The 17,195-nt window shown below is 40.1% G+C and overlaps 1 protein-coding gene across 4 annotated transcripts; it reads right to left on the reverse strand.

The window, feature by feature from the left end:
* Positions 1 to 271: 271 nt before the first annotated feature.
* SPATA19 (spermatogenesis associated 19) lies at positions 272 to 5,809 on the reverse strand. Of its 4 annotated transcripts, none has more exons than XM_023239308.2 (7): positions 5,645 to 5,809; positions 5,417 to 5,473; positions 4,862 to 4,954; positions 4,594 to 4,685; positions 2,060 to 2,137; positions 1,666 to 1,787; positions 272 to 435 (listed from the first exon to the last, which is right to left on the reverse strand). In XM_023239308.2, the coding sequence occupies exons 1-6, from the start codon at positions 5,720 to 5,722 to the stop codon at positions 1,691 to 1,693; spliced, it is 495 nt and encodes a 164-aa protein (XP_023095076.1). In that variant the 5' UTR covers positions 5,723 to 5,809; the 3' UTR covers positions 272 to 435; positions 1,666 to 1,690. The 4 variants fall into 4 exon arrangements, with proteins under 4 accessions (XP_023095076.1, XP_023095075.1, XP_019668591.1 ...); XM_023239307.2 differs by having other exon boundaries at positions 1,682 to 1,787; positions 5,645 to 5,808; XM_019813032.3 differs by having other exon boundaries at positions 1,682 to 1,757; positions 5,645 to 5,806.
* Between the last annotated feature and the right edge of the window lie 11,386 nt (positions 5,810 to 17,195).

A 17,195-nucleotide genomic window follows, 5' to 3' on the forward strand; every position in this document is an offset into this window, starting at 1 on the left:
GAGAGCTAGAGAAGAAATAAAGATAAAATAAATACTTGAGTGAAACAAACAAGGCACACTTCCCCCAGAAATCCTCCTGTCCTGGCCTAGCCCAGCACCCCTTCTAGTGTTCCAGGAGCACCCCACATGGCCTGCTGACACAGCTCTGTTCTGGCCTGTCATCTGCCTCCCCAAAAAGCTGCAAGCTGTGAGTCTCCAGAGCCAAGCCCATGAGGTGCTCAGAGCCTGATGAATGAATGGATGGCAAAGCACTCACACCAGAGACAAGGACAGTGATTAAATACCATGTCTCTTTATTAGCAGTTCAGCGGGAAGATTCCAGTGCTGCACTGTCACAAGGAAAGGCTCACCCACCAGGTGTAGTCGCTCCTCAGGTCAAGGGGTAATAGACATTCTTCTGACACAGGCTGTTCCTTGACCCTAAAGGACATGAACCTGGGAAGCAGAGGATTGCATCAGAGAAATGCAGGGGTGCATCACAGATATGCAGGATGGCTACAGGGCTTGATGATCATGCCTCCAAAGCCCACAACCCCAACATTCATTGAGGTGCACCTAGAGCAGAAAAACCCATGGAGGGAAAGGACGATAGTGTATCAGACAAAGCTGGGGTTGAAACTTGGCTTTCTTCAAACTTGAAACTTTCCATTTGAATTGACCTATTTTGAAAATACAAATTGAAATCTGCTTCTTCAAACTTCAGAAGACCCTGCAAGCACCCCAGATTCCTTATCTCTTTAATATGAGTAAACAATTGACATGGCACATCATGTCATTTACTAAGTGCTGGAAGCCATTGTCCTCAAGGCAATGTTCTAAAGTCTGAAAAAATGGAGGCACATGGAGTTGGACTAAAAGCCAGTATCCTGTGCCATCTGTATAGTGGGTTTGAACAATGCCCTCCTCTTAAGGTTCTTTTGGATCGGATGAGAAATCTTGACAATGCCTTGTGCTGAAGCTGGTATACAATAAGAATTCCATAAATGCCAGTGCTATATCTCCATAGCCTTCCTTGAAAGTATGTTGGGGTTCTACTGTGTTTAAATCACTCCTTCAGTCCCCTATGACATCCATTTCAGTCTTCACACCTGACAGGGGTACAGTAACCTTTTCCTGAATGGATGGCCTCTGTAGTGCATCGACTGTCATTGGCCTTCCACCTACCAGAGCCATGTGAATGGCCACTATTGTGACCACAGGTACCAAATGCAGGCCAAGAAGCCATGGGACCCAAAGCCAAGTCCCAACTGGTGGAAGGGTCAAAACATATATGCCCTCACTCCTGACCCCAGTGCTCTGTGACCTTGTGGTTCAAGTAGGGTCAGTAGACCAACAGCAGCAATGCCTTGGGGTGTTAAAAATGCAGAGCAGCAGGCCCTCTGACAATCTACTAACACAAGATCCCAAGTGGTCCCTTACCTGTTCCAGGCTTAGAAGCACTCACTGTGACACCACAGCTAAAAGTGTCAGAGAGGTCAAATCCTGAACTTGACTTCAAGTCCTTTCAGAAACTTTAGAAAGGCATTGCAGAAGCCTAAGGTAACCTCACCACCACTCCCACTGGCCCCAAGTGTAGGCCTCCTCACCAAAATGAAAAGCTAAACTTTATAATCAAACTTCCACCCAGGACACTGTCTCACACCCAGGACAGCATCTTTTCCTCACCTGTTGGCCCTCTCACCTGTAGCTCTCAGCAGTCTGCATAGGAAGTTCTGTTGTGAATCTCCTGAGATGATTCATCCGTAAGATTGCATAGGCTGCAGATGAAGAACACGGCAAAGGGGAGGCTGCCAGATGGCAAAGCTTACCCAGAGTGCACATCCAGATCATGGCGTGGAGCTGAGATGCCCACACAGCCCATGCCTGAGCCATTGCCCCATTCGGGTCCTGGAGCAAATTCCCACAAAGAGACACTCAGCCAAGAAGGGCTTCAGGCATGGCCATGGAACCCAGGTGTGGTCTAGAGCCAGGGAGACCCACAGAGGAGAGGCTAACAGCCACCCCCATCGCCACTTGCCCCCAGTTAGGAGTACAAATCAACTTGTCCCAAATGGCTTACCTTCGTCTCACCTGCTCTATTCGGTCTCGCATAACATCCTCCCTCACCTCACTTGGCACTTGGAAGATACGGGTATGGCTGAAAAATACCATTCAAACATTTGGAATTCCTGAGTTTCTTTATCACTAAGCATAGTGAATGGGTTGGAATCATATAAACAATATTCTGTCGCCATGAAATTTTGATCTTGTCCTTCACTCCTCTTTCATGAGGCACACAAGGGTTGTTTTGTTTTGTTGTTTTGTTTTGTTTTGTTTTGTTTTGTTTTGTTTTGTTTTACTATCAAGTACCCCTGAGCCACTCAATAATCCTGGGTAGGTAGCAAATCCTGGGTAGGGTAAGTCGAAGAAACAGAAAGTTTAAGTGCCTTTACTAGAGTTGCACAGCAGGTGAGTAACCTTGTAAGACGTGGAATTCACTCCTTCTGAATTCCTCTCCAACTTTCTTATCAGCTCCTTATGATCTACATTGTGCCATATTCACTATGGTTTAGAGATAATTGTAGAAAATTCTGTCACAAAGAAGCTGCAGACCCTTCATTGCTGCTGTTGTTTTATTTCACCATGCTGACTTGCCTTCCTCTCTGTGGTGCAATTCATGCCCCCCTCAACTCTATTCTTCCCCCACAAGTCCTTCACTCCAGCAAAACCAGTGTGTCCACTATATCCTCCATTTTTGCATCTATTAAAATTGCCTTGTTCTAGGTGCTCTGGGGCTTTCAATGTGAAGACTTGAAGTCTGGGAGAGATAAATGTGCTCATTTACCACTCACACAAGGTAGAGCTGGGTCAGTGTCCAAAGAGAGGCAAGAGAGGATAAAGGAATTCCAGCGAAGGGAGAGATTACTCCCAGCCCAAGGCAGAAAGCAGGAAACCTCAGAGAAGGGGCCACAGCACTGGGCACTGGAGGCCAGATGGAATTGGCTAAGTTGCCAAGGCTTTCATGATCTCTTGAAACACCCCTCATTCCTGCTCCTGTTTATCCTGTCCCTGCCCAGCTTATGTGTCAGTCCAAGCAAATGTCCTGCTAGAAACCTCTTCTGGCTACTCCAGGCAGCAATGCCTAGAGCTTGTGCAAGCTGGGTCTCCCATGCTATGCTCTTATAGATCCTCTTCATGGCTTTTCTGACATTTTCTCTAACATTCGCATACCTTATCCACCTAGTTCACTTTTATCCCTTGGAAACGGGGAACTCCATCTTATTTTCTCTCTCTTTAGAGGTCCTAGCAAACATCTGGTGGTCATCTACCAAACAAATGAGTATCCACTGATGCTTAATGAAGGGATATGTATTCCCTGACTACATATTTACTGAACCTAATAAAATAATACCAAAACTAGTGGATTGTAGGGGAACCAGTCACAGTTTATGGATTTAAAAAATCCACAGAAAGTCCAGAGTGGAAAAATTATACATGGATAATTGACTGTAGGTTGTCTCCAAAGCTTTAATCTAGTTATGCCATACAGCTAATGTTTAAAAAATATCTGAAGATGATGTTCATATTATCCAGACCAAGGAATTGCAACATTTACAATTCCATATAGTGCAGCTATGTCAGGCAGGGACAGTCTCCCACATGCACGGCAGTGATTGTATACAGTCCCCAACATTTATGATTTTAGAATACATTTCCCATCCAAAAAGTCTTTCCCAAGGAGGTCTCAAATTCCATTATTTGCTACCCTTTCCTATTACATAATTACTAAACATTTGAATACTGTTTTAAAATGCTAATGGCACTGTAAGGGGTCAACAGAGAAAACTGGATATTCCTCAGCAAAAATACATTTCTTGAGAAATATGTCCTCCTTAGTAGAAGTGAACAAAGCTGGTGATGGAGGCAGGGGAAGGAAGAAAAGAGTACAGAAATGAGAGGGGAGCTGTTCCACAGTTTCCAGGAGTACCTGTTTAATCCCACATTTCTTTGGCTGGGAAAAGTGAACCCTAGTCCTGAAGGAAATAAGGACGCTCATGCCAGAGAGAATGAGCTGGCTTCCAGGCCCATCTCCCTCCACCTCAGGTCTCTGCCCTTCAGAGCCAAGAGAGGCAGATGCAGGTGGTCTGTGCTCCAGCAGGCATAGCGGGAGGCTGGCAAAGCCACCACAATGTGAAGCACAGAATTCTAGCCTTGGGCACTGAGAAACCTCCTCTCACCTCAGCTGCAGATGAGGGCTCAGGCTTTTGCATTTTAAGAGCTTATTTTCTTTTTGCTCTTTAAAGTACAGCCACTTCTGAACAAATCAAGTGCAAAAGTAACAGAAGTCTAAAATTTATTCAGAAGCATTTAAGAAACGGTGAGCAAGCCCAGTTTTGCAACCCCTCAAGTCATGCTAAAACTTAGGAATGAGCTGGGCTTTCAAGATAGCAAAAATATTCCCTTAAGACCCCAAATACTGAAAAATTTCTCAGCCAAAAAGTCAACATCTCTGGAGAAGAATAGCTGTGAATTTGTGTTGGCCAGGTATACTGAAGGTGGGGCCCTTGTGCCTCCCTCCCCACAACTCGGCTCAGGGCAAATGAGATGTTTTACCTCCATCTTATGAACTGGATTCTCGTTCTTTCCTCCAGGACCTCTTGACTCTGGTTTGCCAACAAATCAGACTTTGAGAGATGGTGCTTCACCTAGGAAACCCAGGTAGGGTGCATGTGACTACTGTCCAGCAAGGACTCCCTGGGAGGGGTGGAACCCAGCCTGGACAAGCTCCACCCACTTGCCCAAGACCCTTTTCAATTGGACATTGTGCATGTCCGCCTATCTGCCCACTCCCCTAGGATGATTGCCTCAAACTCTCAATTACCACATCTCTGGTCACATGTACATCTTGGCCATGCGTGGGAGGGCAGTTGGTCGACATCTTCTCCTTTATGTCCTGGGAAGCCTCTTCTTCAGTCTGAAAGGTGAGTAATTTCCCCTGAAAGTGTTGCTCTGTATCTCTTCTTCCTTCTCCCTGTTTTCCCTACACATGTTGTGTGTCTTTTCGTACACACTCTATCTCTCAAAGTTCCATAGCAAGCTTATCTGTAGAATTCTAGGGGACTCATTAAATCCTTGGCCCTATCCCAAGATACTGCTGAGATGCTCAGTAGCTGGAGGTGACACATCTGAAACTTCTCATCCAGTATCCTTGAGAAGCAGGGTGGGGATAGTGATGATTCCAACACATCTCTGATGAAGACACAAGCCCCAGCATCTTCTAGGAAATTTGGTGAATTAGACACAGCTCTAGGTAAGGTGTTTGGCAATGAATTTGAGTTTCCCAGGTTTAGGAGGAAAGGAGTCCAGATTCCTGCACCCGCTGAGGCCAGCGCTCTAGAATTTGGGGTACCCTGAGTCATAGAGAAATCTTACTCACCTTTTTCAGCCAGTGCTGTACTACAGATACAGCCTCACTTTCTACAACTTCAACGTCCTGTAACAAATTGGTAAGTTAATGCCCTCAGAATACCTAGAGAACCAGCCCTTCTCCTCCATTCTTATTCAAAGTTATGTTATAAGATCTCTTTGGAAGTGCAGTAGGGGGCTCAGAAGGGAGGAGATGGATGAGAAACAATTCCAGGTAGCTATCCCAAGCTCCACCTACCGAACTGATTTTTGGTGGGAAGGGGAACCCTGCACCTTTCCGGGCAAGAATGTACACAATCCATGTTGTAATTATCATCTTTGGACTTATGCCAGGCCTCCTTCTTGGCTCCCTCCTTCCATTGAAACTGCTGAAGAACTCCTCTGGAACAAGGAAGTCATTGACAGGAGGTGCTCACCTGATTGGCTGACCAATGATGATGTGACAATGGCCTCCTTTAATCTCCTGGGTCAAAGTGGAGATGGAAAAAAGAGGTCAGTAAGTATCTGCCTGAGTGATGGCTCAGAAATGGAGAGATGGGGGGATGGAAAGAAAAACAAGATATAACCAATATAAACCTGAAGAAGACACATGGGGGAAATTATCAAAATCATAGAGATTTGATTGGGGCAGGGGGATTATGTCTGGCCACCCTGTTTTGAGCAATGCTGAAGCATAAAGAGATTTTTATAAATCAAAAGAATAAATTTGTAACAAATGATCTGAGCCCTCTAGACATTTATGCAAACAATACCACAGGTACTTCTTATTCTTACAGTAAGAAAAGAATCTGTCCACCCCAAAAAAATCAAAGATGGAAGAACAAAATTCTCAACAAGGATATTTTCTTGTTTTTTTTTACTTTGTTTACACCAGTGATTCAAATCATAAAAAAATAACCCAAACGATAAGAGTGAAAGCGCCATTTCTTATTTAAAATGTGTGTATATATATATATATATATATATATATATATATATATATATATATTTCCTGATGATTTCAAGTGGACTGCCTAGGGAAGGACAGTAAAATAGAAATGAAAAGGAGATTGTGCTATGACTTCAGAGTTGGGGCTGAAGTCTGAAGCCTGATAGAGGCTCAGGTGGCTGCTATTCCCATCTAGAACCTTCACCAAGAAATTGGAAGTTCAGTATGCCCAAAGGATCCTGAGCAAATGTTCAGCTGCTCTCAAAAGTAATTGTAGCCTAACCCTGAGACTATTCTCAAGATCCTAAAAACCAGGGCTGTAATCCTGTCTTTACCATTAACTTGTTGTGTGATCTTGACTCAATCAAGATTGTCTCTCTGGTTAAATTTTTTTGTCTTCAAAATGAAAAGAACTGAATAAAGTCTGCAGTTTTCTTCTAGCTCTAATATTCTATAAAGGTTTTCATTCTTATTTTTTGAAGAATATAAAGAATATTTATTTCACTCTCCTCAATTCCCCTCATATAGCCACTGTGTCTCCTCCTTCTCCACAAATCATCTCAATTTTACATCTTCTCTATTAATCAGAATACTCTAGGCTATGTTGAGCTAACAGGCTAGTTCCGAAATTAGAAAGGTTTACTTCTCAGGGCACCTGGCTGGCTCAGTCAGTTAAGTATCCAACTCTTCATTTCAGCTCAGGTCATGATCTCGCAGTTCATGAGTTCAAGCCCCATGTCAGGCTCTAATGCTGACAGTGCAGAGCCTGCTTGAGATTCTCTCTCTCTCCCTCTCTCTCTACCCCTCCCCTGCTCACACTCTCTCAATAAATAAATAAATAAATAAATAAATAAATAAATAAATAAATAAATAACTTTAAAGAGGTTTACTTCTTATACAGGGTGATGTAGGAAACTGTTGAATCACTATATTGTGCACCTGAAACTAATATCACACTGTATGTTAACTGGAATTAAAATAAAAACTTTCACACACAAAAAAGTTTACTTCTCACTCTCAAAAACTTTAATAGAAGTTGAGCAACTCTTCTGGGTTCATGTGGTGATTTAGAGATCTGGGAAGAATTCCATCCTGTGGCTCCAAGGTCTCATCATGTACCCTTCACAGTCGCAGAAACAAGGTGAGAGAACACATGGAGGAATAAAATCAGCTCTTCTGGTTCAGCCCAAAGGCTGAAAGCTTTCATCCATTCTTAAAGCTTTTTGGCCAGTACTACTCATATGACCCCAACCTAACTCCCAGGAAGACTGGAAATTGTAAAATAGAAGATGAAATTACTAGTGAAAGATCCTGTAGGGAATCTGTGAGAGCAATGCTCTCATTAGTAGAATCTCTGTTTCTGCCACTGTCCCCTAAAAGTTATGTTTCTACTCTGATTGATGTAATTTTTTAATATAAAAACATTAATGTGATTCAAAAGATAAAACTACATGAAAAGATATACTCAGTGGGTTCCATCTCCTCTCCTATCTGTTTAACCTTGTTCTTACTTCAGAAGTAAGATTTTCATAAGTTTTTTAAGATATACATCCTGTGTTTATGTTTCCAAAATAAAACAGACACATAAATCTATTCTCACTTTTTTATTACTATGTTATAAAATGCGCACAGTAGAACATACAAATACATGCACAGTTCAGAAAAATTAGACACACACACACACACACGTGCACCCTAAACAACTTCCAGTACCCCAGGAGGCTCAAGTAACACTCTCCCACAAAGTGACCAGGATTTTGACCTCTATCAGCACAGGTTAAGTTTTGCATAGTATTCCTTTGTATTAGCAGAACACAAATTATCAGATTTGCTATTGATGGACATTGTGCTATATCTATTTTGATGCTTTTTTAGACTAATGCTGCTATGAACACTCTTATACCTATCTTTTGGTTGAAATAGGCACTAAATCTCTTGAGTATATACATACCAGAAAGTGGAATTGCTAAGTTATAGGCTTTACATATGTTTGGTATTAGTATATACCAAAGAGTATTGCAAAGTGGTTGTACCAACTTTTGTCCATAAGCAATATATGAAAGTAACATTTGCTTCATGTTCTTGCCAATACTCAGTATGTCATTCTTTATTGAATATTTAATCCATGTGAAAGAATATTTATAGTATACTTTATGTACAGTTTAAAGAATAACAATACAAGAATACACATTTAAGAAAGAGAACATTATTGTTACTCTTGAAATCCCTTGTGTAAGCCTCCCTGATTCTACCTTTTTCTTTTTCTTTTTTTTTATTAAGTTTACTTAAGTTATTTTTATAGTTTAGCCAGATGAATGGAGATATATTGGTAACGAAGAATAGTTTAATTTGTAATTAATTAATTAATTAATTAATGGTGGTAAACATCTGAGTTACATGGTAACTCTATTTTTGAGGAACTTTCAAAATGCTTTCTAAAAGGCAGCACCAGGGGCGCCTGGGTGGCGCAGTCGGTTAAGCGTCCGACTTCAGCCAGGTCACGATCTGGCGGTCCGTGAGTTCGAGCCCCGCGTCAGGCTCTGGGCTGATGGCTCGGAGCCTGGAGCCTGTTTCCGATTCTGTGTCTCCCTCTCTCTCTGCCCCTCCCCCGTTCATGCTCTGTCTCTCGCTATTCCAAAAATAAATAAACGTTGAAAAAAAAATAAAAGGCAGCACCATTTTACATTTCCACCACAAATGTGTAAGAGTTCCAATTTCTCCGCATCCTTGCCAGCAGTGTTGTCTGTCATTCTAATTTTAGCCATTCTAGAAGTGTGGAGTGACATCCCATTGTGGTTTTGACTTGTATCTCCCTAATCATAAATGATGCTGAGCATCTTTTCATGTGCTTATTGGCCATTTGTATATTTTCTTTGGTGAAATATCTAATTAGATCCTTTCAACTTTATAATTGAATTATTTGGGGTTTTTTGTTGAGTTTTAAGTTCTTTATATATTCTGTGTACAAGTGTATTCTCAGATAAATGATTAGCAAATATTTACTCCTATTCTGTGAGTTGTCTTTTCACTTTCTAGATGGTATCATTTGAAGAAAAAAAATGATGAATTAACTTAACATTCTTCACACAAAATGGTGAATTGGACTTTCTGGTGAAGTGCAATTTACCTATTTTTACTTTTGTTGATTGTGCTTTTGGTGCCATTTCTAAAACATGCCTATTACCTTGTCATGAAGATTTATTCCTGTCTTTTTCTAAAATTTTAACAATTCTTGCTTTTACATTTGTGTCTATGATCCATTTTTAGTTAATTTTTGGATATGGTGTGAGGTAGGGAATCCAACCTCTTTTTACATTTCTGATTGAATTGTCGCAGCCCCATTTGTTGAAAGCAATTTATTTCTCTATTAAACTGTGTTATCTCCCTTGTCAAAACTCAATTAGCCATAAATGTAAAAATTTATTTCTGGACTGTAAGTTCCTTTCCATTGATATATATACCTATCCTTGGGCAGGAAAGAGAGGTCTTTCTTATACAGACAGTTGCATCAGGATTTGGTGGCATCTGGGCATGGCAGACGTCCAGACTTGGCTCTTGCTCTCATTGGTAGTCATGCATTGCCCTCACAGATTCCCCACAGGATCTTTCACTAGAGATTCATTTAATCATCCATGCCTCTGCATTACCTGGCTGCTTCTGGCTCCCCACTCAGTCTCCTGGACTTTGGTTGTCCACCTCACTATTGAGTCCAGGTAGGCCTTTTGGAGGAGTCGTTTTACAATTTTATCTGATCCCCCAGGATTACCTGTATTGTCCTGTCATTGGTGGGTGTGTAGCTTGCTCCCAACGCAACCATTGCTCTCTCTCCTGCCCACTCAAACCAGACCTGAAAGATAGTTGTCTCAAGTGGGTGTGACACTAAGCCTGATGTTCTCTAAACGTCCAAGGACATATGACAAGGACTTATTTTCTGGTGACTTTCCCTCTCAGCCCTCCACATAAATATCCCAGACCTTATCAACCTCAACCCTCAGTGGATATTTGCTGAGGTGAACTGAAGCATGGTTTGTGCAAAGTTTCACTCCACTACCTCTCTGCACAAGCAGGATCAGTTCCTAGGACCGGTTACTTTCTGAAAAATCTGGTCTGCAGAGTTGACATATGTCATCCTTGCTGAGGTATAACACAGAGATGGCATACAGGAAGAAGACAGCAAAGGGAAAAAAAGCATTTTCTAGAAAGTAGCAGCTTTTATCATCTTGATTTGCAATGGAAATTATTTTAGAGAGGCATATATTACCACCTTGTTACCCCACTCTCTTGATTACTGTAGCTCTGTAGTATGTTTTGACATTGAGAATTTTGATTCTCCAACTTTGTTCTTTTTGTAAGATTGTTTTAGCTACTGTGAGCTTCGCAAATTTCCTTTGGAATTTTAATATCAGCTTGTCAATTTCTACAAAAATAATTTAAAAGTCTGTGATAGGGATTGCACTGAATATGTTGATCTATTTGGAGAATATTGTCATCTTTACAACATTAAATCTGCTGTTCCATAAACATGGGGTGTTTTTCCATTTATTTCCTCCTCTTTAAATGTTTTTTTATTTATTTTGAGAGAGAGTGCAAGAGGGGAGAGGTGGAAAGAGAGAATTCTAAGCAGGGTCTATGCTGTCAGTGCAGAGCCTAATGTGGGGCTCAATCTGATGAACCATGACATCATGAGCCTGAGCTGAAATCAAGAGTCAGACACTCAACCAACTGAGCCACCCAGAAGCCCCTATTTACATCTGCTTTAATTTCTTTCAACAAAGTTTTACAGGTTTTAATGTGCAAGTCTTGCACCTCATTTGTTAAGTTTATTCCTAAGTAGTTTATTCTTTTTGATGATATTGTAAATAAAATTATGTTCTTATTTTTATTTTTGGATTTCTCATTTATAGTGTATAAAAATAAATTAGATTTTTTAAATATTAATGTGTATCCTGCAACTTTGGTGAATTCATTTATTATAATAGTTTTTGTGGTTTCCTCAGAATGTTCTATATATAAGATCACGTCTGCTGCTGTCAAAGTGAAGATCTTAATTGAAAAATAATGGAATCCTGAAAATTGGTATGGAGACATATGGAAAAATCATTTGACTCTTAAATAGTTTTTACTCTTCTTTGCCAGTGGAAGCAGTCCTTCTGTCTCATCTGAAGAGGTTGATCCTGCTTTGCTTGAGGTACTTGCCTTGAAAGACATTGCTGATTCTACTCAGGACCCATCCTTATTACCCTGTTTCGCTCTTATATTTATAACTACACTCAAATCCCAGCAGCCTGCAACAGGTGAGGTACAAAGTATGACTGATGAGGAGTTGCACTACACTCCAAAAGAACAACATGATTTTTCCAATTTATGCAGACATAAATTTGGGGAACATGTTTGTGGATAAATATGAAGAATAGAAGATAATGGTGGAAGGAATATAAAGTTTGGTCTGGCCACATTTATCGATATGGGCCTGCTATTCAGAGATTCTGAATTTAATATTGGAGCTCAGGGAGTTAGAAAGGGCTCTAATGGTTTGCTTGACCGTTAGGATGAAACATGGATCAGAAGATGACCTACACAAAATGAATCTGAAATGCCAGAATTGCCTTGGTATATTATAGAGGAAGGCATCTAAAGGTTGTGGGAGATTGGAATGCTAGAGTGTGTTGATCATTTAAGACATGCTCATCCACCCCTGGAGGGTCTGGAGAACACAACTTTTACTATGATTATGAGAAATAAATTTGTGAGAGGAGCCCCAACATCCTTGAATAGCTCTTGGGTCACTCTTCTCTATGGGTCAGAAATTAAAGTGGGAATTGCTACCACTTACTTGAAGAATCTAAATGCAATAGGGATATTTGGATCCCAGGTAGCAGGGGCCATGTGGCAATACGTAATCATCAAAAGCAAGATGGCATGGTTAGTATAATGGACAGTGGAGTCAAAGCAGTAGTAAGAAGAGTCTGACTTCCAGAGACCTTTAGTGTTGGCTAGTTGCTCATGGTGTCCTTAGAAGTGAAACAGATGACTAGTGTACTAAATACTTGCCTGATATATATAAGTAGGAGAATTATAGGTCAAGTGAACAGAAGTCTAACTTGAATCATAAAAACAATCCCCCTTTGACCAATTCTGAATTGAGCCAGTTACAGACCCAGAAATCCTTGAATGAAGGAGAGTCCAGATCCCCTTGAGAAAGGACCCTCCTACACTACCAAAAGCACATACTGTTAATCTTTCTTCCAGCCTTCTCAAAGGGACTTACAACATTTTACTGGGTTGACCTACATACTCAGCAATGAGAGAATCACCACACTGCTTCCCTAACCTGTGGAGTGAAGACTATTATGGTAGGAATGGTGAAGTGGAAGCCAGTAGAACTTCCTTTACCTTGGAAGAGTAAACCAAAAGCAATACCACATTCCTAAGAATACAGAGATTTGTGCCACCATTAAAGACCCAAAAGATGCAGGGATGGTGATTTCCACCAAATCTTGACACAACTTGCCTATTTGGTCTGTGCAGAAGACAGAAGGGTATTGGGGAATGGCAGTGGATTATTGTAAACTTAGGCACGTGGTGATTCCAACTACAGTTGCTGTTCCAGATGTGGTTTCATTACTTGAGCAAATTAAAACAATCCCTTGTACATGATATATGGTATATAGAAACTTACGTAGCTAATGCTTTTTTTCAATACCTGATAGTAAGAGCCACCAGAAGTAGTTCTGCCACTTGGGCCATATGATCCAGTAGATTCAATAGTGCCTGAAGTGTCAGTAGCAGATAGGGATGCTATTTGAAACCTTTAGCAGATATCTATTGGTAAATCACAGTGGGAGCCATTAGGATTTGGAGCAAAGTTTTGCCATGCTCTATGAATAACTACTCTGTTTTTGATAAATACAGCTTTTCATTTGCTACAGGGCCCTAGTAGAGAATGAATGTTTAACCGTGGGCCACCAAGTTACCATGCAGCCTGAGCTGCCCTTCATGAACTGGGTGATGTCTGAACCATCAAGCCATAATGTTGTGTGAGCACAGTAGCACTCCATCATCAAATGGAAGTGGTATAGTTGAAATCAGGCACAAACTACTCCTGAAGGCAAAAAGAGTTATTTGAGGAAGTGGACCAAATATCCAAGTTCCCTCATCTGGCTACACTACCTTCTTTCTGCCAGCACATACCTATGGCCTCATGGGGAGCTCTTTATGATCAGCTGACAGAGAGGGAAAGACCCAGGTCTGATTTACAGATGATAATGCATAATCAGTCATCAAAACCTGAAAGTATACTGTTATAGCACTATGACCACTTTCTGGGATGTCCCTAAAGGACGGTAGTGAAAGGAAATCCTCCCAGAGGGCAGAACTTCAAGTAGTGCACCTGGTTGTTCATTTTGCTTGGAAGAAGTGGCCAGATTTGTGATTATATACTAATTCATGGGCTGTGGCCAAATGGTTTGTCTGGAGAGTCAGGGACTTAGAAGGAATATGATTGGAAAATTGGTAACAAAGAGTTATGGGGAAGAGATATGTGGTTAGACCTCTCTGGATGGGAAAACAAAATGAAGATATTTATGTCCCAAATGAATGTTCACCAGAGGTGACCTCAGCAGAGGAGCATTTTATTACTAAGTGGATAAGATGAGCCATTCTGTCGATACTAGTCAGTCTCTTTCCCCAGCTACCCTTGTCATCACCCAATGGTGGTAGGGACAGAGGCTATGCATGGGTTCAGCGACATGGACTTCCACTCACAAAGGCTGACCTGGCTACAGCCACAAATAACTAACTGCCTAATCTGCCAGCAGCAGAAACCAATATTGAGACCCAGATATGGTGCCATTCCCTCAGGTGATCAGCCAGCTAGCAGACAGCAGGTTGATTATACTGGCCTATGTCCATTATGTAAGAGACAATGTTTTGTTCTTACTGGCATAGATATTTACTCTGCATATGGATTTGCCTTCTCTGCACACAATGCTTCTGCCAAAACTACCATGCATGGACTTACAGAATGCCTTATCTACAATCATAGTATTCTATACAGCATTGCTTCTGATCAAGGGAACTGACAGCAAATTAGGTGAAGCAACAGGCCTATTTTCATGGTATTCACTCATCTTACTATGTTCCCTACCATCCTGTAGCAACTGGTTTGATAGAACAGTGAAATGGCCTTTTGAAGACTCATTTAGATTGCCAGATAGATGGCAATACCTTGTGGGCCTGACACATTATTCTACAGGAAGTGGTACATGTTCTAAATCAGTGTCCAATGTATTGTGCTATTTCTCTTGTAACCAGGATTCATAGGTCCAGGAATCAAGGGATGGAATTGGCAGTGGCACTACTCACTGTTACTTCAAGTTATCCACTAGCAAAATAGTGCTTTCTATCCCCATAACCTTGTGCTCTACTGTTCCAAAGGGAGGAATGCTTCCACCAGAGGACACAACAATGATTCCAATGAACTGGTAGTTAGTATTGCCACCTGGCCACTTTGGGTTCCTCATGCCTTTGAATCAAGAAGCACAGAAGGTAGTTACTGTATTGGCTGGGATGACTGATCTTGATTTCCAAGAAGAAATTGGACCTTACAGCAAATTATGTGCAGCTGTAAGTGAAGGTAAGGAAGAGTATGTCTGGAATATAGGAGACCCACTAGGATATATCTTATTACTGTCATGGCCTATGGTTAAAGTCAATGGAAAACTAAAACGGCTTAATTCAGGCAGGATTACTAATGTCCCTGATCCTTTTATCAGTTTATCATTTTTTCTTTATATTATGCTTTTGTTTCATGTTTCAGGAAATATCCTTACCCCCAAATCATGAAGACATTCTCTTATGTTTTCTTCTAGAAATATTTATCATTTTAGAAGTTTTTATACTTAGATCTATGATCCATGTCAAATTAATTCTGTGTATTGGGTGATGAGTTATACATCCAGATTCATTTATATTTTCCCTTCCAATAATCATTAACCTGCTGAATAAGAGTGGTGTCTTCATTATAAACAGATGGCAGTGTATGTGTAGAGCTATTTCTAGGTTCTTTTTTTCTATTCTCCCTCCCTCCTTCTCCTCCTCCTCCTCCCCTTCTTCTTCTTCATCATCATCACCAATAGCACTCTTCCTTAATTTTAATTTTATCATTGGTAGTGTAAGTCCTCCTGCTTTTTCATTCTTATTCATGTTTATGTTGTCTTTCTAGGTCTTTTGCATTTCTATATATATTTAAAATCAAATTGTCAATTACCACAAAAAAACTTCTGGAATTTTTATTAGTATTTTATTAAATCTATAGCTCAAAATGGAAAGAAATGACATTTTATCTAAAGTGAGATTTCCAGGGGTGCCTGGGTGGCTCAGTTGGCTAAGGGTATGACTTTGGCTCAGATCATGATCTCACAGTTCATGAGTTTGAGTCTTGCATCAGTCTCTGTGCTGACAGCTCAGAGTCTGGATCCAGCTTCAGATTCTGTGTCTCCCTCTCGCTCTCTGCCCCTCCCTCGCTCATGCTCTGTCTTTCTCTCTCAAGAATAAACATTAAAAAAAATTTAATAAAAATAAAGTGAGATTTCCATCCTTAAACATGCTATATTCTTCCATTTATTTAAGTCTTTAATTTTATCAACATGTTTTACAGTTTTCAGTATAGAGGATTTGCATATCTCTCATTAGATTTATCTCTAGATATTTGATATCTTAGTGCTACTTTCATTTGTATTTCTTTTTTCATTTCATTTCTATTTCAACTGGTTTTTGGTTGTAAAGAGAAATTTTTCTATTGTCCCTGTATCCAGTAAATTTGTAAAATTCACTTATTAATAATAATTACATACAGATATTTTTGGATTTTCTGCATATGAAATCATGTTGTTTGTCATTGTTGCTGCGCTGTTGTTGTTTGCTTGCCCTTTTTCTCTAGCTAGTATCTTCAGTAAAATATTGAATAAAAATGGTAAAAACAATCTTTGCCTTGTTTCTAATCTTACAAAAAAAAAGTGTTCACAATTTCATCATTAACGCTGGTGCTAGGTCCTTGGTAGATTCTCTTCACCCAGTTAAATATTTTTCCTCCTACTCCTAGTTTGCTGAGTTTTTGTCATGAAAGTGTGTTGAATTTTACCAATTTGTTTTCCTGTTTGTTGAGATGATCATATGGGCTTTCTTTTATTCTATTATTATAGCGCATTCTATTGACTGATTTTTAAATGTTAATTTTTTTAACGTTTATTTATTATTGAGAGACCAAGAAAGACACAGCCTGAGCATGGGAGGGGCAGAGAGAGAGGGGGAGACACAGAATCTGAAGCAAGCTCCAGGCTCTGAGCTGTCAGCACAGAGCCCAATGCGGGGCTTGAACTCACAAACCCTGAGATCATGACCTGAGCCAAAGTCAGACACTTAACTGACTGAGCCACCCAGGCACCACGATTTTCAGATGTTAAAGCAATATTGAAATTCTATGACAAATCCCACTTGTTCAGGATATATATACATATATACACATACATATCATACATGTATATTATAACCTTATACACTATATACCTTAAATATAAATATATAGTTTTATTAGAACTTTTCCATCTATGATAATAACAGATATTAGCCTGTATTTTTTTTTTATTCTTTGCCAGATATTGATATCAACGTTGAACTGAAATCATAAAATGATTTAAAAGCATTCACTATTTCTATTCTCTAGAAGAATTAATTTGAGATTTATTTCTTCTGTATGTGTTTGGAGGAATTTATCTGTTATCCATCTATCTGGACCTGGTGTTTTCTTTATTGGATAGTTTTTTTAATTATAGAATTAACTTCTTTAATATATACAAGAATA

This window comes from Felis catus, chromosome D1 (assembly GCF_018350175.1).
Source record: "Felis catus isolate Fca126 chromosome D1, F.catus_Fca126_mat1.0, whole genome shotgun sequence".
Lineage (NCBI taxonomy): Eukaryota > Metazoa > Chordata > Mammalia > Carnivora > Felidae > Felis > Felis catus.

What these genes read in the sequence shown, in the direction of transcription:
- SPATA19 (XM_023239308.2), bottom strand. Translation starts at nt 5,722, where the DNA reads ATGATAATTACAACATGGATTGTGTACATTCTTGCCCGGAAAGGTGCA. An exon ending in TACAGCACTGGCTGAAAAAG is followed by an intron (nt 4,955 to 5,416) that starts GTGAGTAAGATT and finishes CTCACCTTTCAG; the next exon opens with ACTGAAGAAGAGGCTTCCCA. An exon ending in ATAGAGCAGGTGAGACGAAG is followed by an intron (nt 1,788 to 2,059) that starts GTAAGCCATTTG and finishes GCCATCTGGCAG; the next exon opens with CCTCCCCTTTGCCGTGTTCT.